This window comes from Glycine max, chromosome 14, assembly GCF_000004515.6.
Source record: "Glycine max cultivar Williams 82 chromosome 14, Glycine_max_v4.0, whole genome shotgun sequence".
NCBI lineage: Eukaryota > Viridiplantae > Streptophyta > Magnoliopsida > Fabales > Fabaceae > Glycine > Glycine max.
In genome coordinates, this window is record NC_038250.2 from 49,235,763 (window position 1) to 49,259,241 (window position 23,479).

General features: G+C 33.9%; 4 protein-coding genes across 9 annotated transcripts; 3 read left to right on the forward strand and 1 right to left on the reverse strand.

Moving 5' to 3' along the window:
• The first annotated feature begins 1,003 nt into the window (after positions 1-1,003).
• Positions 1,004-4,452, forward strand: LOC100782665 (uncharacterized). The gene is made up of 3 exons (XM_003544987.5): positions 1,004-1,677; positions 1,827-1,927; positions 3,259-4,452. The coding sequence occupies exons 1-3, from the start codon at positions 1,181-1,183 to the stop codon at positions 3,903-3,905; spliced, it is 1,245 nt and encodes a 414-aa protein (XP_003545035.1). The 5' UTR covers positions 1,004-1,180; the 3' UTR covers positions 3,906-4,452.
• A 5,976-nt stretch (positions 4,453-10,428) lies between these two features.
• On the forward strand, positions 10,429-14,762 carry LOC100782127 (hexokinase-2, chloroplastic). The gene is made up of 9 exons (XM_003544986.5): positions 10,429-10,995; positions 11,092-11,242; positions 11,716-11,898; positions 12,212-12,286; positions 12,557-12,712; positions 12,819-12,914; positions 13,004-13,134; positions 13,431-13,512; positions 14,266-14,762. The coding sequence occupies exons 1-9, from the start codon at positions 10,706-10,708 to the stop codon at positions 14,608-14,610; spliced, it is 1,509 nt and encodes a 502-aa protein (XP_003545034.1). The 5' UTR covers positions 10,429-10,705; the 3' UTR covers positions 14,611-14,762.
• A 631-nt stretch (positions 14,763-15,393) lies between these two features.
• On the forward strand, positions 15,394-17,248 carry LOC100500378 (uncharacterized). The gene is given in 6 exon segments (NM_001250195.1): positions 15,394-15,513; positions 15,599-15,697; positions 15,901-15,951; positions 16,115-16,288; positions 16,772-16,831; positions 17,061-17,248. Coding segments are annotated over 6 exon segments (429 nt in total). The 5' UTR covers positions 15,394-15,510; the 3' UTR covers positions 17,103-17,248.
• Positions 17,249-17,536: 288 nt separating this feature from the next.
• Positions 17,537-22,930, reverse strand: LOC102659825 (uncharacterized). Of its 6 annotated transcripts, none has more exons than XM_041008877.1 (14): positions 22,762-22,930; positions 22,394-22,515; positions 22,021-22,196; positions 21,517-21,565; positions 21,024-21,139; positions 20,688-20,904; positions 20,230-20,476; positions 20,075-20,126; positions 19,919-19,976; positions 19,738-19,798; positions 19,544-19,640; positions 19,082-19,402; positions 18,783-18,998; positions 17,537-18,156 (listed from the first exon to the last, which is right to left on the reverse strand). In XM_041008877.1, exons 2-14 carry the CDS (start codon positions 22,500-22,502, stop codon positions 17,806-17,808), a joined length of 2,070 nt encoding a protein of 689 aa, XP_040864811.1. In that variant the 5' UTR covers positions 22,503-22,515; positions 22,762-22,930; the 3' UTR covers positions 17,537-17,805. The 6 variants fall into 6 exon arrangements, with proteins under 6 accessions (XP_040864811.1, XP_040864812.1, XP_040864810.1 ...); XM_041008878.1 differs by having other exon boundaries at positions 22,394-22,518; XM_041008876.1 differs by having other exon boundaries at positions 22,722-22,930.
• Between the last annotated feature and the right edge of the window lie 549 nt (positions 22,931-23,479).

Here is a 23,479-nt window from a genome sequence, read left to right on the forward strand (position 1 = left end):
GTGTTTGTTTTTTTCCTCTCAGCGTCGAACCAGTAGGTCACACACACCTTCCTAAAGGAACAGTTCAACCATTTAATCAATCCTAATCATGTGAAACTCGGTCCCATCATTATCCGGTCCAAATAGTAGGTTAGTGATCTAACTCATAGACTAATAATTAATTTGATTTGATCTAATATATATTAAAAATTTAAAATTATATATATTTATTATATATAAGTATATAACATTAAAAAAAGTTTATCAATATTTTAAAATTTAAAATAACATTGAATAATAATGAGACATTAAAATAACATCGTAGAGATAATATTTTTTTATTTTATTTTTTTTGAAATCAACTGGATCGAACGAACGGATTCAACCAATGTCTGATCAAATTTGGTTAGGTCATTCCGAATCAATTGTGTGACCGATTCAATAATAAAACTGATTCAATTAGATCATTAGGTTCCGATTAGACTGATCCAATCAATCGGGCTAAACTGAATTCACAACTATAATCCTAATATATTAAATTGGTTCAAGTAAAATTAAATTTAAATTTTATATATAAAATCTTATTTTAAGTCTTATAAATAAATAAAAATTAAATTTTATTAAAGATGGTCATTCGGGAAATATTATGCATATACAATATGATAATGAATTAAAAGAAAAAACATAAGATGAATGAGTGCTTTAGTTGAAGGACAAGAACCCCACAAAATGTTAAAAACTTCAATACGAAGTAGAGAGAGAAAATATGAAGGAATAGTAGTAATTAAACACGTCCAAAATTTAGAGTAACATTTATTTTCTATTACATTCCCAATTGCGTACCAGAGGTAAGTCCTTTTTAATTTTACGCGTTTGTAGGTCCAAAGCACTGAAACCAGGAAACTGATAATTATATATATTTTTTGAGAAAAGCATTAATAAGTTGTGATACAAATACTACTAGTACCACTACATTTTTTACTAACATTAATGAATAAATAAAGAATACGTGCATGTCCCACCACACAGCAGCACCCTCTGCAACCTCCTTTATTACACATCTGGGATCTTCTATTCTATTGTCTCTCACACACACAAAAAAAAAGCTGTTCAAACTTCAAAATAGAACCCTCGCTCTCCCTTTGTTGTATGAGAGAGAGAGAGAGAGAACGATTTGTTTTGCTTTACAAAACTCTCTCTCATGGCTCTCCTAACTTCCTTGCCTGAACAGTTCTCCAGTACCCCCAAACGCCACAAACGTAAGCCACAACAACAACAACAGAAACAAAAGCAAAAGCAAAAGCAAAAACAGAAACAGAAACCAGCCTCTTCATGGGACCAAATCAAGAACCTCTTAACCTGCAAACAGATGGAAGAGTCGAGAGTGCACGACCCTTCGAAAATAACTGGGTACTCGAAGCTAGGGTCTTCTTGCAGCTCCATATGCAGCTTCAGAGATGTGGTTCATGGGAACACACGTGTTGTGCATAGGTCTGATAACTCCTCACCAGAGAGTAGTTCTCTGGGTCAGGAAACTAATGGGTTACTCACTAGGAAACCTGTTACTACTACTACTACTCGTTCCGCAAAATCAAACGGCGGAGCAACCTGCACGTCATCATCATCATCTTCCAGAGGCATGCAATTCAGGAAGCTTTCTGGGTGTTATGAATGTCACATGATCATTGACCCTAGCAGGTACATGTTATATACTAACATTTTTTTTATCACAAATTGTTAGTTGTTAATTTTTGTTAAAAAAAATTGAAATCTACTATCTCTTTTCAAATTTTTTCTTGCTTTATCACTAAACCAATTACTTTATAATCAAACAATGATATATTCAGGTTACCAATTGCGAGGAGCACTGTGTGTGCTTGCTCTCACTGTGGTGAGGTCTTCCCTAAAATGGAAAGTTTGGAGCTTCATCAAGCTGTTCGTCATGCCGGTACTCTTTAATTTCACTCTATTTTTTATTTCAGAAGAATACATGCATCATTAATTCCTTTATAAATGCACTACTATTTGCAATTTAATTATTCCTTTGTATATGCACACCGCTACTATAGCAAAGGCTGATGACGTTTACATCTTTTGTCAAAGGCAAATAGTAGTAATGAAGTCCAATTCGAACATTGATTAGAAGAATAATTAAAAGTATAACTTTTTTCATTAAAAAAAAAAAACTTCCTATTTTTTTATAAGTAATTAAATTTTATAGGATGAAGATAAGAGAAATGGTAATGAGACTTCCTTATCAAATTTCTTTTCAATGAAGAGAACAATTAGAGTACTGTTATAATGTTTTATTTTACTTTTCATTCTCTAATATCATGACTGTTTTACTTTATTGAGGAAATTAAAACTTTAGCTTTGATGTATTGTAGTCCGATATAGATCTGATGGTTTGTTCAAGAGCATGATAACAATTCTGTCAATATCAATGTTAATTGATTGAATTGCCCTGTGCCTGAGGGAACGTGTTTGTGGGGTTAATATGTAAAAGTAAGCTTCGAAATTTGAAACATGGAGCAAAATGGACTCCACCATCATGCATGTCATGGTGCTGATTGATTTGTAACTGTTTCTCCGATAATCTTGCTCTTGATTTTTCCTTTCTTGCCCTCCCACACTCCGCAAGTCTTGTTTTAACATTGTGAGGGCTATTAGTTCTACTTTAAGTATATGGACAATATAATATTTTATATTTCAATGTAAATATTTTTATTTAAATTTTTTTAATCATTATCTTTAGGACATAAATTAATATTTATCTCTTATAAAAAAACATTGAATCACCTCCTCACCATTCACAAGAACAAGATGCACCCACCAAAAATTCAGTGCATTAGTTGTGGGGGCAAACGTATTTGTAGATTATTTGTTCTGTAGGAGACTACACGTAAATATCACAGCTGTTCAATGGAAGGGAGATAAATGATCTGCATCCACAACGTGCCACCTCTTATTGGTCGAACACCCCTATCCTTACAAAACTCAAATATCAATTCTAAACTCATAACTATAATCATATAATAGAACATAATAATTTTTCAATTGGTAGAATCAGATAGGAAAAATTATTTGCTCATTCCTATAATCAATGATATCAATATTATCTGTCTCCCCATTTTATTATATTTTTTTCATATTCTATTTGCTGTAGCATACTTAAAGAACATGAGAAGAATAATAGTATTTTATAGTACTAATTTCTTCAAATAATATTAATTTAATTTTTGTTCACGCTAATTGAATTATGCACTATTTGGGAAACAGTTTCGGAGCTAGGTCCGGAGGATTCGGGTCGGAACATAGTGGAAATAATCTTCAAATCGAGCTGGTTGAAGAAGGACAACCCGATTTGCAAGATCGAACGGATACTAAAAGTGCACAACACCCAACGCACCATCCAACGGTTTGAGGAGTGCAGGGACACCGTAAAGAACCGTGCGCTGGGCAGCACCAAGAAAAACCCCAGGTGCGCAGCCGACGGCAACGAACTCTTGCGGTTCCACTGCACCACCTTAACGTGCGCACTGGGTGCACGTGGCTCTTCCTCCCTCTGCGCCTCCGTACCCGGCTGCAGCGTCTGCACCATCATCAGGCACGGTTTCCAAGGCGGGTGCGGCGGCGGTGGAGACCACGCGAGGGCGAAGGGCGTGAGAACCACCGCCAGCAGCGGTCGGGCCCACGACTCTGTGGTGTGCGGTGACGCCACGCGCAGGGCCATGCTGGTGTGTCGCGTGATCGCGGGCAGAGTGAAGCGCGTGGTGGAGGACGCGCCGTCGGAGGAGGAACACGTGTCGTATGATTCCGTTGCGGGGTACGCTGGAATCTACTCGAATCTCGAGGAGCTTGTTGTTTTCAATCCAAAGGCTATCCTTCCTTGTTTCGTGGTCATTTACAAAGTTCCTTTGTGTTAGTTTAGTTAATGCACGTTTAGACATCCGTTAAAAAGTCATTCAACGGAAAGAAAAACACATTTTTAGACACCTAAGTTGAACTAACTCTCTTGTTAAGTTTGACAGAATGTTTGTTACATTCAACGAAACAGTTTCGCAAACATAATCTTGATAGTAGCTAGAAGTAGTAATTTGCATTTGTAGTAATACAATATATATCTTTCAATTTTCACAACTCAACCCAATAACAATAACAATGAATAAGTTACTAGTTGTTATTGTCAATCTGTATATTTCAGTTACAACAGAATGACTAGTAATTTATTGATCGTTAATTATATTATATGGGGTGTGAAATACTACTGAAATATATATTGTGAAAGTGTAACAATATTATATAACATTGAGTGATGGAATTAGAATGTTGTAATGTACTTTGTATGCTTCGGTGTGTCTGGTAGTTCTGCCATGCATGCACACGCATGAGGCCCCATGACCCATCAATGGTGGAAGGTGGAAGTGGAACCCAGTTTGATGTCAGCCTTGTGAATATCTCAGCTACTTTTAATTAGAATGTCTCCGCACACTTTTTGTTTAGTCATGAATGTATGTTTTTTGGCTCAACTGCTACATAACATGCGTGTTTCTGTTCAATATGCCGCTTATCCATTTTTGTTTGTGTTTCTGCTGAGAGATAAGAGGACTAATTTTTTATATATGAATTTGACATTTCCAAACAAATGTTATTTTAAACATATGGGGCTAAATTAAGATCAAATATATGATTATTTATCATAACATGCTATTCCTACTATGCCTAGTATCTTAGAACATTTACTATAACAAGAAATAAAAAGTATATTAAAATTTTATAAATATTTTAAAAAGCTTATCAAATACAATATGTTATAATCACAAAACACTTGAATCATCTATGTGTGAGATTGTTCTAGGCTTTTAATTAAGTTAACGAGAGGTCCTGAATTTAAATCTTAAATATGTAACTGTGTAAAATATTTAAAGAAAAAAAATTATCATCCATAATAATTCTATTTAATTCAAATAAAATTGTCTTAATTAATGTCTTACAGATGAAGATTGAAGGGTGATTAAAATTTTAAAGCAACTGCTGATTGTCTTAATTAATGTCCTGAACTTTTTGGTTTCGAGCTACTTAAGTGAAGATAGCGATTGCTCCTGTGACGAAGACACCACATGAAGACACCATGCCATAAATGTGAGTATACAGCTCAAGCATTAAAACATTGACCTTTCATCTCAAAGCACGCTACCAGGTCCCGTAATTACTACTAAGGATATGAAAATTGAAAAAAGTTATTAATTCCAAGTTTCAAACAATTGGGTATTTTTCCATCAATAAAAAAAACAGTTGTATAAAAAAAAAACAATTGTGTATTAATGTAAGCACAAACTTGTCTATATCATTAATTACAATTTAAAATATATTAAAATATCCAAGATGAAAACTATCAATGTCTTTGTCAACTTTTTTAAGCATCATAAACTTTTAATTTTGTTGTAGTTATAAAATGTGATGATGCAAGATTTTTTTTCTTCCAATTAACTTTAACATCTACCGATTCAAAGTTTCAAACCACTAAATACATGAATAAAAACTAATATGAATAAATTATTTTCTCTTAATCAAAAGTTTCAAAGTTTAAGTCTGCATATATAACTACTTTAAATATTTAAAAATGAATCTTTATTGTTCATAGCGATCCTTCCTATTCAAACAATATTATTTCAGGTGAAATATACTTAGAGGTTTCTATAAATAAATTAAAAACACCAATTATCTCGATAAATTAACACCATTTAACAATTTAAGGAGACACAATCATGGTAGTCAACTAATTGACGAGGTATTATGCATGCAATTATTGAAAGAAAAATAGCAATTTGTCCTTGACTAAACAACACTTTAGCAAGCAGAGCATAATGAAGACGATAGCTTTCTATTCCCTTTTTTGTTTCTTTTTGAAGGCATCTAGGCTTTGAGAGCATTGGAGAAACACAAGATGATAATTGCCAACACATGCTCGAGCACATGGAGTAGATTCACTGTTCTTTTCTTTCTGTCTGGAGCAATTGTATTTTGAGAGAAAGCCATGCATTCCAAACAATAGTTTCCCACCGAATCTAACATCCCACAAGGCCATGCTAGAGGAGTAAGTAATGCCTGATTCATGGATTCATTTACTTAATCATATATTAAGCCTTAGCTTTTAAGTTGTAGTGCTTTTCCACAGCAAAAACGACAAATTTAGGTTTCCTGGTTTTCTTATCGTTAAGACTTCTAATCATTCTCAAAAGCTATAGCGACTTAAGATAATGACCCTATGAATGAACTTTTCATTATTTTATTTTAAATTTATTATATATCTACTATCAGGGAACTTTTTGTTTTTTACTCTTTACTTTTTTCCCCATTGTTTTTTCTCACATATTTTTTTAAATAAAAATGTTACTTTGTATTGTAAATATAAGATTACTTTTATATTGTCGATAAGTTATAACTTATGGATGAGTAACGTTAGATTTTCCTTTTAAAAAATCTCTCTTGCACTATAAAATAAATAAATGAAAAGTAAGTGATGTATGACAAAATACTTTTGGTGTAATAAACGTTTTAATTAATATTTTTGAGGAAGTAGTACGTGTAGAATAATGGAAATAAATTAAAAGGTTCTCATTGTTAATAAAAGAGAATAAATATATTTTTTTCGAACATAAAAAGCTTCTAAGAATTCTAATTGTGAATGAGTAAGAATTTGAATTTCTCATCTTTTTATGTGAGAATAAAATTTTCTTATGGTTATATGGCGAATAAATTTTTGCAGAGCCAAAATCCATCAGGTTTTCAGATATAAATTTTTGAATTAAGCAGTGCATCATAAAATATGAATAACATGCAATCTCAATCAGTCCCCCCACCCACTTTGGTGGTCTCGGTCTTGAAGAGGAGAAGGAGAGGAAATTCGACAAGTCCGAATTTGCACTCCCAAACCTTTAGCTTCGTCTTTTGCCAACACAGACACATTCAAGGTAACCAATCCACATAAATTCTATTTAAATTAGGTTTAATTGTAGTTTTTTTACCTTAATTTTTTAATTTTTGATGAATTGTATCTTCTACAAATTAATTTAATGCATTTTACCTCTAACATTTAAAAAACTTGTGAATTTTATCCTTTGTCATTTTATTATTAACATAATTACACTTTTTATTTTATCCAAACTTTTTTATTTTTTGGCAAATTTTGCACTCAGTTTTGGAAAATTTTACCCTAATTTTGTTTTTTTGAAAAATTTTACTCCAAAATTTTGTGTTTATTAATGGATAAATGACGGAAAATAAAATTTACAAAATTCTTAAAAATTGGTGATAAAATATACTAAATTAAAAAATTAGAAGTAAAATTGGTAAAAAATTAAAAAATTAGGATAAAAATTGCAAGCCTAAAAACTAACATGCATGGGATGGAAGAGAAATCAAGGTAGAATGATACCATGTTTTGGGAACTACTATTCTCACTATCAACCCTTACTATTGACACTACTCACATGAATAGTTTATTTTTTATTCCAAAATTGTCCTTTCCACGAAAATATAATTCTATTATATGCAACGGCTAAAAATAGTTTTCCCTCAAATAGTTTATGATAATAATACCAATACTAATCATAAGAATGTGAATCCCATTTATCACAATAGGAAATTTGGGAAAGAAAAAAAAAATAGAGAGCGTCTAAAAATGATTGATGAATGGACTTTGATGTTTTACTTAAAAAATATAAATATAAGAAAATTGAGCCAAAACATTTGTCAAAAGGTGAAATATACATTCCATATAAATATGGGCTTTGCACTTTGAATATTATTAGATTGATATACCTTTCTTGATTAGTTCATTTTAATATTGAGAATACAAGCTAATCAGATAATGCAATTAGATGCATGATTTCTTTTGAGATGGTAACAAGGACATTCCTCATATGTGGCAAATTTACTGTAGGGGACCACTTTTAAAAATTATTTACGGATTGGGGTCTGTTTTAAAAGTATTAACGGAGAGGGTCTGTTTTAGCATGGAATCCGCCATCGCAACTAGCGAGAGAGCTTAACCCGCCATAGCCACTGGCGAGTAAGGTGAACCCGCCACTGCCAGTAGCGTTACACGTCATGTAGGAGAGGAGAGTGTCGCCTTTTGCATTGGTGACACAGGCCACGTAGGACTCGCCTTCAGGATTGGCGATACAGCCTCATCCAAGCCCGCCATTCGTGCTGGCGATACACCCCTCCCCCATTCCGCTATTCGTTTTGGCGGGACATGCCAGCACTGACTCAGGCCACGATCTTGCTTTAAAGGAGAGACTAGGGCACTGTTATTTATCAGTTAGGGCACATTCTTGCTTTAGAGGAGACTAGGATTGGATAGGGCAACCAGAAGCATGCAGCAACAGGTCACATGCATGGCAGGTTAAAGATTAGGGCTAGGCATGTAGGAGGTGACATGCATACAGATTTACTTTAATGGCGTGTAACGTTGCACATAGCTTCAGCTTTTTTTGTGTAAATTTTCTTTAAATAGAGCAAACTTTCAATGACACTCAGCACTTGCAAAAATTTGACACTGAAGAGAGTATCAAATAGTGTGAAAGAGGAAGAAAGAGTTTCTTTTGAAGTTTGCTGTTGATTCTATAGTAAGGATGCTTTGTATTTATTTAAATAAAGTCTTCTTTCCTTTTGTTTATTTATCATGTACAAATTTTTTATTTTGAAGTAACAAATATTATGGTTAGAATCAAATTTGAAGCTCAAATTTAAGTGTATTAATTTTGTAAATTAGATTTTAAATTTAAAAATTATTAGTAGTATATTACTTGTGCCTAATATTTCTAAAGCTAATAATATTATATCACATATATAATATCTAAAAATATATACTACAAACCAAACTAACTAACCTAACCTTCAAATATCTATTAATACATAAAAATTAAGAATAACCTAACCTTCAAATATCTATTAATACATAAAAATTAAAAATAGCATAGTAACTAACCTAACCTTACAATATATATTAATCATAATTAACCTAAATTTACAATACCTATTAATACTAACTAACCTATTATTTTTATAATATTAACAACAGAAATCATAAGTCAGAATATATAAATCTTATTTAAGAAAACCACTTACCAGGAATGAATTATGGAAGACAAATACACAACAAAACAATGGAAGTGCATCACACACGTACACATTCTCACTCACTGAAACTCAATAAAGGAGAAAGAAGAAAGCTTGGAGAAGAGAAGAGAAGTTTGCGTAAAAATTTAAGATGCTGGAGGTTAATTTTATAGAAGGAAATGTAAAGAAGGAACGGTCAAAAACCTAAGTTAAGCCTACTCTGCGTTTTCAGTCCATGCATGCAACCCTAATATTGCAAAAGTTGTAACCCTAACTGGCATCTGCAACACTGCAAGCTATCACGAGATGCACCTATCTCGCCACCAGAGAAACCGACACACTCACCCACCCATGTCAGGCCCCGTAACGCCAACTCCATTGGCGGATCCAACGTGGAGGTGTCTCGCCAGGACCATGGGCGACACCCTCCACGTAAGCTGCTATGTCTCCATCTTCATTGGCGGTACCAAACTTTCTTGCCATCTTCAATGGCGGTACCCATAAAAAAACAGACCCTGGTTACAAATTCTTTAAAAAGAGACCCTATTTGATAATTAATTTTTAAAACTAACCCCGTTTCGTAAATTTGTCCCTCATATATCAAGTGGTTTTTTTTACAACTATTTGCCTGTCTTGGCAACTAACAATTATTATTTGGGCTCTCTCTCTTTTTAACAGAAATTATTATTTAGACTTGAACAATTGAACCCTTTCAGATTTAGGCTTTTTTGTTTTTAGGTCATTATATTAGATTCAACGTTGTCACCTGTACCGTTCATTAGTTCCGACATTACAACTATCTTAATGGCCCACGAGGCTAAAACTGAGGGTGGTGGAAAAATAATTTAGGACTATTACAGTTGTGCATTCCATGATTTATATTATACCAAAATCAAACAAATCAAATTTGCATTTATCCGAAAAACAAAATCACTTTTTCCCTAATTACCTGCCACAATCAAACAACCATTCTTCTTAAGTAGCAAAACACTGTAGTCTCTTTTGAATAAACATGTGATGTTTTCTCCTTTTAATAACTTTTATCTTATGAGAATTAGGATACATATATTTTTTGAAACAGAGAAGCTTGACTTTTCTTTTACCTGGTAATTGCATGACAAAGGCCTTACTAGTACTACTTAAGAAATTAGTAACTTTCCCGTACAATTTACAAATCTAAATAAATTTCTTAAAATAATATAAGATAATATATTATTATTGTTAAATATGATAAACTTATATATTTTTAAGAATTATTATTATTCTAGAGTGTTGTTGTTTGGCCCCAAAAGGGCCAAATAACTCATTCTAATTGACAACCATAGAGGATAAAATCTTCAAAATCTCAAGGTATGGTTTTCATCTCTTCTTGATTGTGATGTATACTGACTTAAATATTAGAGGCTATACATATATACATATATATGATTAAAATAGTAGAAGTATTAAAAAATTCATCAAAAAGTGTTTTAACTAACTTAAAAGATAGTAAAACATAACGGTTGTAAGTGACACTGTAGTGTACTCTCGTGTTCTCACCTTTTTCATAAAAAGTGTTGGATCAGCTGAAAAGAGATCACAGATAAAGTAGAGGCAAAACATGATGTTTGTCACTGCTGCTGCCGCCACTTCCGCCGCCGCAGCAGGGTCCTATCCCTCACTCTCACGATCGCGACGGCGGCGGTTAACGGTGGCTCTCCGATCTGACGACGTGTCAGTCACCCCAACCACCACAATATTGACGAAACTCAAATACGAGTGTGCCACTCCTCTGCCCCTTCTTCAGCAAGTGGCCAATAACATGTCTGCTGACATGCGAGCTGGGCTTGGGTTTGGGCCTGGGCCCGGGCTTCCCATGATACCCAGCTATGTTGAAAATCTTCCTACTGGGTATCCTTTCTTATCTTCCCTTCCTAACTTGCCCTGTTGTTATTATGTTCCTCAATGTTAATTAATGATTTATTATTGTTGTGACATGCATGTCAGGAACGAGAAAGGGTTGTTTTATGCCTTGGATCTCGGAGGAACCAACTTCCGTGTGCTGAGGGTGCAGTTGGGTGGCAAAGATGATCGTGTCATTGCCACTGAGTTTGATCAAGTTTCCATACCTCAGCAACTCATGTTTGCTACATCTCATGTAACTAACTCATTTATTTGCTTTTTAATTTGTTTGTTACTGTTTTCAAATCTAAAATTTGTTTGTCCCTATATAGCATGTAATTTATAACTTTGCCCCTGAGCACTTAACTAAAACATTTGAAGAGGATGAGAAAACATCTCCATAAGAAATAATTTATTTTATACTATCAATTAATTAAAAAAAAAAGTTGTGGATTCAATGCTCTTGCTAATAAAAACTAACAAATTTCTCATTAACATTTGTCAGTAAGAAAAAACTATCAACCAATCAGAGATTAGAAATTATGATAAATATGATCAAAGTAGTTATTTCTCTAAAGTCCTGATAAGTATGATAATTATTATAAACGTTAAAACTTATCATATTTGTGTGTTTTTTTTATAAGATGGCAACATAAATCATTAACATTTTTCAGTAAAACTATTTTCTCATGAAACAAATCCAAAGTTTGTTTTCAATTTCAAATGCAGGAGCTTTTTGATTTCATTGCTTCGGGGCTGGCAAAATTTGCGTCCAAGGAGGATGATAGATTTCATATCTCACCGGGAAGAAAGGGAGAGATTGGCTTCACGTTTTCATTTCCTGTGAAGCAGACATCAATTGATTCTGGCATACTAATCAAGTGGACCAAGGGTTTTGCTGTCTCTCGAACAGTATGTTTTTATCTATCTATCATAAGTGCTGCTCACTATTATTTAACTTAGTGTGCATTCATTCACAGATAAACTTGAAACAAAACTCTAACAATAGAGATCGATCCTAAATCCTAATTGTCACTGTTTTTGAAAATAAAATATAAATTCAAATACAAGGGCACTATACGTTATTGAGGGGCAATTTAAGTTCTGTTGTTAATCAGGATCATTAACTAGAGTTTTATATTTTGCTATAGTTTTATAGTAGCAGAAATATATTAACCTGATACTAGCATGACTTGGAAGTTGGAACTACAAACTCTTTATGCAGGCAGGGAGAGATGTGGTTGCTTGTCTGAACGAGGCAATGGAAAGGCAAGGAATTGACATGCGAGTTTCTGCTCTGGTATATATGTTATTTTAATGTAAATAGTTTTATAAAAGTTTAACAATTTAATGAAAATACACTTATCCAATCATGAATTACCATGTAAGATTATTGTAAATCAAAATTGGTTATACAATGTATCAAAATTGGAATAGACATTGTATAATAATTATTCTAAAAGTCATACATAGAATAGTTTCTAATTGGTTATACAATGTACTATCAAAATCAAACTCAATTTAAACCATTACAGTGTTGGTGTAATTTTAGTAAATGCCCACCTTATAGGTGAATGATACCGTGGCAACGTTAGCTGGAGCAGAATACTGGGACAATGATGTCGTGGTTGCTGTCATTTTGGGTACTGGAAGCAATGCTTGCTATGTTGAGCAGATCAGTGCCATTCCTAAGTTGCAGGGCCATGTCTCTTCTTCTGGGAAAATGGTTAATAAATACTTACACACCTTCATTAATTTCTTCATATCTTGTTCTAATGCTATAGATGAACTACTAGATCATCTTAATCTGAGAAAAGCATTCCTTGATTCAGATCATTAGCACTGAGTGGGGTGCTTTCTCAAATGGTCTCCCTTTAACCAAGTTCGATAGGGAAATGGATGCTGCTAGCATCAATCCGGGCGAGCAGGTACTTTTTGGTATCAATATTCTCCATAGTTTTATTTGTTCTGGCATAGTTGCAAGCAGAATAATCATTCTCTTCATATTACTTGGCAGATCTTTGAAAAGACAATCTCGGGAATGTATCTAGGCGAAATTGTTAGACGAGTGCTGCTGGAAATGGCTGAAGAGGGTGGTCTGTTTGGAAAATCTGTCCCGCAGACACTATCTACACCTTTCATACTCGGGTAAATTTTTTTATTCTGAGTTAAAATCTAAGCTCAAATCATATACACTAATATTAATAGATCACATTGCTAGTAAAATTTGGTAATATGACAGTCACTCTATACATGTAGTTCTATTTTCCTTTTACCATTTCTAACTTTCTCCCAATTATTCCTTCTTTTTGAATGGGGAAAAAACGTTCTACTCATATTTTGTTATTATATACACTTTGAGTTCGTTAGGGTATATCTTCAACTTAACACTCTTGAGCTATATTCATACTGAACTGAAATATGCCTCTATATAAATTTAATAGGACCCCAGATCTATGTGCCATGCAACAGGACTGTTCTGGCGATTTACATGCAGTTGGGTCTCTCCTCTACGATAAAGCAGGGGTAATTTTCTTGTTCTAAACTATACTGATGGCAATGCAGTAGCATTAAGTTTAAGCACCTGTTTCATAACTCATCATATTACCAAGTCACCAACGGATAGTTTCTTTCATGGCCAAAGAAAAAAAGATGATAATTTCCCTAGAGAACTATTATACAAACAAGTACCATTTGGTTATTTTATATTCCAAATATAAAACTCATTATTTCAAGTTTCAACAGTACTTATTTAAAAATAGTTATTCAAAATATATTTTATTTAAAAGCTAAAGTAAAAGGTAAAAAAATGATGATCCTTGTGGATCATACTTTCAACATGGTGCAAAGCTATTATGATGGTATTAATATGTCATATTATATTTAATGAATATAACTTAGTTGGTAACATACATTGAGTTTTTGTGGGAGAGATTTTGTGTTTGATTTCTCAAAGAATACATTTTTGAGGAGGGACGAAAAACTTTTAGATATGACTAAATTTCAAATCAAAGATTAATTTCATAGTCGACCCAAAAGATCGAAGATTGTGAGAATATCTTAGGATCTCACTGGGAGTCAAAGGCCTTAATTAGTGATAAAAAAAATGTCATACGATCAAACAAGGAGAGTCAAAGACCTTAATTATATCGATAAAAAGATGTCAAAGGATCAAACAAGAGCCATGTGTTTTATCATATCTGCCTAAAAAATTGCATATATTACTCTATCACTAATTTTTATTTTCTGTTTTTGTTGCCATTGGCTCGTTCTCTTCAGGTTGAATCCAATTTAAGTGAAAGAGAAACAGTTTTGGAGGTTTGTGAGACTATTGTAAAGCGAGGCGGGAGCTTAGCTGGTGCAGGAATAGTGGGGATTCTACAAAAAATGGAAGAGGACCAGAGAGGTCTCATCTTTGGGAATGGGAACAGAAGTGTTGTTGCCATCGATGGGGGCTTATACGAAAATTATCCTCAATACAGGGCTTATTTGCAAGATTCAGTCAAAGAGCTTCTAGGAACAGAAAAGTCAAACAATGTGGTGATAGAGCATACAAAAGATGGTTCTGGCATAGGAGCTGCTCTATTGGCTGCTTCAAACTCCATCTACAACCAAGATTTATAGGGAATTTATTTACCATTATCATTATCACCGAGATAAAAAAATTTAGTTCATGTACCACGTATGTAATTATTGGAACCCCTAGTCCTTGATTGAGCATTGGAGAGGTAAGAATAAGTGCATATTTAGATTGCAGTTTTTAAAAGTTTCAATAATTATTTCTTTCAAACTGAACTTTTAGGTTAAATTTTAGTTTCAAATATACTTTCAGTGACAAAAAAATTATGATGTCAAAGTCAATTTCCTCTCTAAATTAATTTGGAGTTCCGCCACGGCAAACCAAACATAGCCTAAGAAAATGAAGGAATAATCCATTTTTCCTTTTGTATATGGGAGAAGAAAAGGTGACTCAAAGGAAGTTGAAGATTTTTTTATTTTTTTTTTATGAATGAAGCATTGAAATTTGAACTTTACTTAAGTTATTCAAGTCTGGCTATTGGATCTTTACATACTCCAGAATAAACGGTGTGATAGAGAGAGAAATACATAAACTTTGGTTACAAGAGCTAAAACTATTTGTAAATAACTTTTTTTTTTGGGTAATTTAGTTCATACCAATTATACATATATAAAAATTGTTAGTGTTCGAAATTAGTTGTGAGGGAATAATTGTTTTTTAAGTTATTTCAAGGAGTTTTTTTATAAAAAAAAAATTGAACTTAACATGCATAAGGGTGTTATTATTTTTGAAAGGCGTGGTAATTTGAATGTTCAAAGTTGAATCAAAGTCAAGTTAAAGGGCAAAACCTGATAACCGCAAAATTAAAAATTGAAAATTAAAATTTAAAACAGATGTTGAAAGTAAAGTCGGTGGTATGATTCATCATTCTCTTTCAGTTTTTGGCATTGAAGAATCTGAGATCGGAAAATTCACCTCTCCAACCCCCAATCCCATCGTTGCAAATGGTTCGTTCATAATTCTATTCCCTCTTTCGTTCCATTTTTTTTTTCATTTTTGAATGATTGTTTTCCCCTTTTTCCGCATTCGCAGATCCGATTCATTCTGTTGCAGAACAGGCAGGGCAAGACCCGTCTTGCCAAATACTACGTTCCTCTCGAGGATTCCGAGAAGCACAAGGTGGAATACGAGGTAACAATTCTACTTCTTCTTCATACACAACACCACCACCTTAACCTAATTGGAGACATAAGGTTCGTCTACGGGAGAAGAGAAGGGGAAGAGATCGCGGGTTCGAATCTTCTCGCTATTAAAAAAAACTATAATACTAACCACTAACATTTGCCAATAAAAACAAAAAACCCACGTTAACCTAATTTTCCTCAATTCCTCAGGTTCACCGCCTCGTCGTAAACAGAGACCCTAAATACACAAATTTCGTCGAGGTCAGTACTCTCTCCACGATTTTCAATTTCTTCCTTTGCTTTCGCTGAGTTGTAATTGCATTATTTCTGACATGAATGTTCTATGAGGTTCTTCTTTTGTTGCTCTTAGGTTGTCTCATTTGCTATACAATTGATTGCCGTTTGATAGTAACTTGTCTTGCAGTTTCGTACGCACAAGATAATATACAGGCGATATGCTGGGTTGTTTTTCTCAATCTGTGTTGATATCACTGATAATGAGTTGGCGTATTTAGAGTGCATCCATTTGTTTGTGGAAATATTGGATCACTTCTTCAGCAATGTCTGTGAGCTTGATTTGGTTTTTAACTTCCACAAGGTTTGTTAATTGTTACCTTGTTCCTATCCTGTGTTTGTTTGCTTGTTGTATTTTAGCATCAAATAATCATGTGATTGTTGATGTTGATATCTATGTGCCATTGTATTGGTCTTGATTTTTTTTTCCTGCTGCATTTAGTCATGAGACTATAGTAGAATGTTGACAAACCGTAGCCTGAACTAATCAATATGCTAGATTGTTAATTTAGCTGGAAAATTTCAGTTTAGGTGCACTGATCAATATGAACACAATCCTCTGTATACATTAACATCCTCCAGTATGTCTAATCTATAACACAAGTTTTGCTGTTTTCTCAATATGTTTTGTTTTTTGTTTCTAAGTGAAGTTCATGATGGCTTAGGGTTAGGATTGGAGTGGTTATTGATCACCATTACCATATTGATCGTACCCTCTTCCTTTAGATTATTATTACTATTTTTTTAATGTTTCCTTACTCATATAGTTTACCCATATGTCTTGAAGGTCTATCTTATACTTGATGAATTCATTCTAGCGGGTGAACTGCAAGAAACAAGCAAGAAGGTAAGCATTCTTTTTGAGTTACTAAGCACTTTACGTGTTGCTACTTGCTAGTCTATGATTTAAGTTGTGTAGTTACACTACGATTCCAGGCATAGTTGCCTACTTTGGTAGCTTCTTCCAGCATATTTTCTCTACTTCTGACAATTTTATCCTGGGTTTAAATTTATTTATGAGCTAAATTTTAGGCCATAGAAAACCTCAAATAACAAATCTGTTTTTGTGCTTGCAGGCTATTATTGAGAGAATGGGGGAACTGGAAAAACTAGAATGAAAAATCATTAGTTTTCTGCTGTCATATTGATTTGGAGATTTCGATGATTTACTCATGCCCTTGGCTTAATGCTTGTATTTTAATTGTGATAAAGAATTTTGAAAATCTCTTCCGATGAGCCATGTATTAAGTGCCCTTTACATATGCTTCTTATTCTTATTCGTATCCGGTTTATGTTTATATGTATAAGACATTTATAAAATCAGGGTTTTCAGTAACCTTTATGTTACTGTCTCTGTTTTGTTTCACTTTTCTTTCTCTTCTAATAAATTTCTTTGCTCTTCTTAGTAGTTAGTAAAACACTTAATAGAAATATAATTGGTTGATTGTAGTATATAAGCAAATACAAAACGATTAATTTTTGGTGATACAAATGAACTACCAATGAAAAGTGTTGTATGTTTTGTTTTCAGTTAGATGAGTGCTAGGTGTTCTGGGAAACGAAAAGATTTTTGCGTGATACTTTCAAGTTTCAGGTCTTGCTACACTGTTAACATTTGTTTTTTTCTCGCAATTCCACTAGATCAATCTTCTATAGCAGCTTGCAAGTTCTGTGCTACTTTCAATGTGAAAGGCTCAGCTCTAAAAGCCGGGAGTGTAGTAGAAAATATAAAACAATGAATCGTATTCCGGTTGCACATCACTTTACAATCGCATTTGTGGCGATATTGTACCACTACTTGTGATTCTGTCTCTAATTTCTTCATACAATGAAGGGAGACGATGAAGCTCTAGTCCATTTGTCTTGTAAGTGTGCAAGGTGCTGCTTCTGTTGCCCGGAGATTGAAGTGATCTTGGATCCAAAAATTTCTTGTGATGCAGGGGAACAGGGGAGGATTGCTTGGGCACATGGACTCAATGCAGAAGAGTCATGCCTTCCACTTTGCCAATTAGGATACTGGGTCCTCAAAATATTGAAATTTACTGTAGACCTACCTTGTTCTGCTTGTTGCACCCCCCATAAGCTTTGGTGTTCTTGTTTATGTGAGACTGTCGAACCATAATGAGTTCCATATAACGGGTTACCAAAATAATGAGGTTGCTGCAACAGAACCTGCAGGCAATTAAAGCATTACAGAACAGTATTAGTATGACAATAAGGGTGGCATATTTATGAGGATATTAAATTGCACGTTAGTTTGTTCCAATTCATTATTAGCAATAAACTATAGCCACCACCTCATTTCACATGGTTAAAAAGATAATCACATTTGCTACTTTTACCAAAAAAAAAAAAAATTCGTGGAAAAGATAATGTTAAGGAATTTACAATAACTCATGTGCTTTACTTAACTAATTGAACTAAATTCCCTTGACAACTATTCCCTCTGGAGTAATATATAAGCAAAAATGTGATCTTGTTTGTTGTACTTAAAAATAAGTGAATCTAACTAATTTTATCTTATTTAATACTATCATTCTTAAAACACCATTTCATTTAATTCTATTTCTATTTTCAATGATTTTTTTTTTTTGTTCATGATAGGAAGTTTCAATGAAAGATATTTTAGAAATAATTTTATTTTTTAGTTGAGATTAATAAAATTAAATGATATAAATTAACTTTCTTAATTAACTTGAAATTAGTTATTTTTGCTTATGAGTCTAGAGGGAGTATTTTTTACCAAATTTGGTTAATACTTAATAATAGTTTTCTTGCAACAAAGAGAGATGTAATACCTGTGGTCCTGCAACAGAAAGCTGATTAAGGTAAGAAGTTGAGGCATACTGTCTCTGAGTCGCGGGAATTGGTATGCCCCCATGCAACGGTGTTAGTGACTGTAAATAAGGCACTTGCAATTTTGATAATGGTTCCAACCTACTTCCAATTTTATTATAATTATTGTCTAGCTTTAACCCATTACTTCCTGCTGACAAGGACAAGAAGTTGAAATTCTGCACAATAATGATAGTCATTAGTGCATGAGGAAGAGGGTGCAACGAGTGGCATCTTTACCAAAAATTAACCTTAAGCTTACTTGCTTTTGAGGGCCATACACCACAGGTGTTGGAGCAGCCTGTGATATGTCTCGATAATGGCTTTGCCGCTGAAGAATAATATTCTTACTTTCATGTGGATTCCTCAAAGTAGAAGAAGTGATTCCAATTTTCATTCTGTTTGAGCTGTGTACTTCTAAAAGAACTCCACGCTTTGATCCTTCGTGTTCTCTCATTTGATGACATCCAAAAAGCTCAGATTCTTTGATAACCTGTGTTTTTGGCACCTCTAGACTCTTGATTAAATGACTGATGTGAACATGAGCTGCACACCTCTTCCATGATCTTTTAGGAATAAAAATCTGCACGGTTATTTATTGACAACTCTAAATAGCTGTTTGAGTGGAGTGTACATCATTTAGGATCAAGAGATTTTAACATAATACAAGTAAAAGTCCAAGTCACACAAAAACAGCAGTAATAATAAATTTGTTAGTCCTTACCCTCCCACTAGAAGAACAAGTTGAAGTTTCCATGGAATCCATTTTGGAGACACGGATTGCAGCTTCCAGCCAATCAGGAGCTTTAGTAGCAGAAGACCTAGGAAAGAAAAATTGATCAGGTAGAGACAAACAGAACAAGAAGGATTGAAATCAAGCCACTAACAGGGTGAAAATGTAAAATGAAAGAAATTTACTGTAGATAAGCCTGGCCAGCTGGTGCCACTGGTGATAAGCCTGGCCATAATGCAAGTCCTTCTGGTAAAAGAAGTTAAGAATCAGCCAAATTGATGTAAAAACATTTAGCCTATACTTGAGTCACGGAAATGAGAAATCAACTCTATAAAATGAACATTTTGATCTTTGAGAGGAGTGTACCATTTCCTTTTTGGTCCTTGATCATATGCTGTTGTTGCTTGCAATCAATGTTTCTTGCCTGAAATGTAATCCATTAACACACCAATAAGACCAGCACTAGCTCACAACAAGTTTTGGTAGAACCACACTACAATCTGTAAAAGTTGAAATGCTCACCGCTTCAAATGCCACATTTGGTTTCCTCTCAACTTGAGAAATCCGTGATTGTCTGGACATATTTAATTTGCAATGTCACGAGAAAACATGTAAAATATATACAGAGGACTTGAAAAGTACAGATTTTTCTGAATGCAACAGAAAAAATGACCCACCCCATTGCTAGACATAACTCAGAGTCATGCAATGCAACTTTGCTGCTCTTTTCATGCTTAACCGCCACAGGCATGGTCTGAAGATTTATAGTTAGAGAAGTGCTACGAGATGACATCAAGAGCGTTGGACTATCAGGCAAATCAGGTTGTTTTTGACCAACAGCTTCATTCAACCAACTGGTTTTTGAAGCTTCTCCAGCTGAACTTTCGTGACAACTAGGACTTGCAACAGGAGCAGTTGCTGAGGCTAGAATAGAATCAAATGGTAAAAAATTAATAAAGAGAATGAAGAAGAATAAGTTAATAGTTAAGACAACTTTGCCACTCATAGTAATCCTACTCGGATACAGTAAGAGTAGGCTTACCTGTCGTAGAAGATACCTATGACCTCGTATTAAAAAATAATAGCTAAGGCAAGTATCTTATATAAGAGTGAGAAATTGAGAATGAATAATAACCTTGAAGAGCATCACTAGCATTATCCTCCAAGTCTTGCAAAACTGATGAATTATCTGGCAAAGATTTGCCATCTAAATCCGTACTATTATGATTGGAGGCATTGTGAGGGAACATTCCAGCCAAGGCATAGAGAGTCTCCGCAACCTCTTCCTCATCTTTTGTGATGGCCCCAGAAGCTCCTTCTCTAGGGGACCAGTCACGCCACATTCCTTGTTTCTGCAAAGCATAAAATTCCAAGCAAAAGGTGAATTAGAAACAGAAAAAATGCTTAGAAAACCAACCAAGCAAAAGGGTAAGGTTTTGAAACTGGCAAACACAGCCCACAGATGTCTTACAACACTCACTTTGGACTTCTTTACACTATCCTTTTTGAGAGATTCTATTCCATCCATCTTATGCTTCACCTTTTCTGAATCAAGTAACATGGATTCGCGACCCCGTTTCTTCGTGGCTATGTAATTTTAAAATAGAAAACAAAATCATAATATTTTTAGCAAACAATTTTTTTTACCACTTCCTACACAAGATTGGATACAGAAGAAGAATAAAACTAAAATTTGTCGGTTAAAAAAAAAAGAAAAAAGAATACTACCAGTGAAGGTAAAATAGATTGCAATAATTTAAAAAAAAAAATACCAATACCGAATCCGTAGTCCAACAATTACAACAAAAAAAGAAAAGGAGTAGAAAAAAAAAAGGCTTCTCAGAGATTGCTTCAACTCTAATCCAAAATCAATATCAAAAGAAAAATACAAAGGAAAGTGCATATTTTGTTTTATGCATAATAACAATTAAACTCTTGGATTTGGAATTTGAAATTAAAGGTACCTGAACGTAGCTTCCGTGGAACAGAGGTAACGTTGGAGTCATTCAGAAACTGCGAAATCATTCAAAGGAGAAAAAGAGAGAGAACCAAACACAACAAACTCATAAATGTGAGAAAAAAAAGGCCAATTAATTAAAAATAAAAAAATAAATAAAAGATCCAGTTCCTTAAGCATCTTAGTGTTATCTCCTTTCAGAATTGGAATTTCAGTTTAATAATCTGTGCAATAAAGATTTTCATTAAAGGTAATATAGATTGACGAAGTAAAACTTCAATTTTGATTGAACAACAACACGAAAAACACTTATAGAACCGTAGGTAAGTTTTTTTTTTCTTCCAAGAATAAAATATTAAGCACCATGGTCTTAAACAATATTCTGCAATCACAATTACGACAGCATCAGCCATCAGCCGTATTTTTTTATAATATAAAAGTTTTTTGAATTGGCGCAATCATAATTTAAAACCACGTTAAACACATAATAATAATAATAATAAGAACATACATTCTTATGAAGCTTGAATCTCTTGGTGGTGGCAATGACGGTTGAAGGAGGTTCGCATTTTTGTCGTTCAGAGGCATTAATACAAGCCATTTGGAAGCTCGACGACGCCGTTCCGACGGCACTCAAGCTTCTCACCTTTTCCTTCTTCGAGAATCGAAAGTCCCCACGGCTAATAACTATCGCTCACAAAGCAAAACAAAAAAACCAAAGCTCAGATAGGGGAAACTGCGTTATCTGCAAAAACTCTTCGTTATCGGAAAAGCTTAAAACAAACGAAGAAAAAAAAAAAAGAAGAAACGAATGAATAAAGACAAGAAGCATAAAATAGGTTTTGTCTTTTAGCGAAGGAAAAGGTTGGTGTTGTGTAATTTACCAGCGAAGAGTTTGTGTTTGTGTCGTCGAGATTGTTTAGATATATGTCGTCGCTTGTTGGAGTTTGAGAACGCACTGCTTCCACGCCTCACTTTTGGAGCCTTGTCCATTTCTTTCTCTCAACTACTAACAAATAAAAGTCAAAATAAGAGAAAGGTTCAGTGATTCAACGTGTTGGTTTTGTTTCTCTCCGGTGAAGTTAAAGTTCTAAGTGAAAGACTAAAAACTAAGAACTAAAAAGTAGCATTATCACTATTATGTTTCGGGTTTGTTCGATAGAGTGAAAATTTAAAATTAAAAACAAATATAAAAATATGAAAGGGCCTCACAGAGACAAAAAGTGAGTGAGATTTGAGAATGAGATCGTACGGTTACAGCACAGCACACAGTGTGGAAAAGAAAAGAGAAGAAGGCAGGGAAAGTAAAGAATTGCAATTGGTGCCTCAGAGAATGAGGTTCTCTTTATAAGTAAAAGGTGGAGCAGCGAGCAAATAGACCCTAAAGTTAGGAGAGTGGTGTTAAATATCTATCCAGCAATAAAGGGAGGCACAGGAGAAATTGAGAATTGTGGTACTAGTATTTATTGCTCACTCACAAATATTTCATGCACTCATTATGCTTTTATGAGCTTGGAAATTATAAGCCAATGCTGTGAAGAGAACATTAATGGTTTACTTCAAGAGGAGGAAGAAAAAAATACGTTTGCTTTTAAGATATTACTGACCCATATTTTTAGCTCACTCGTTCCAAAAAACAAAAAAGGATGGAATAGAGAAAAGAGAAATGGAAGATTCAATTCAGAATGCTTGTTTGTAAGCTTTAATTAAATATTGAAGTGTGATTGTGTAAGAAATGATTCCCTGCAAAAGTTATAAGGAAGCTTTGGTTTAAGTTGAGAAGTGGCACTTGTATATAGCTATTCTTCCTCTTTATTTAGCAAGGTGCTGGCTGAGTCCTCTCAACATTGTCTTATTAGGATTTGAAATTGGTTTTGTTTTTTCTTTTTCATAGTGCACTTTGCTGTTTTTTTAACAATTATAAAAACAAATTAATTAGCAAAACACTCGTTTCTATTATTTACTAAAAT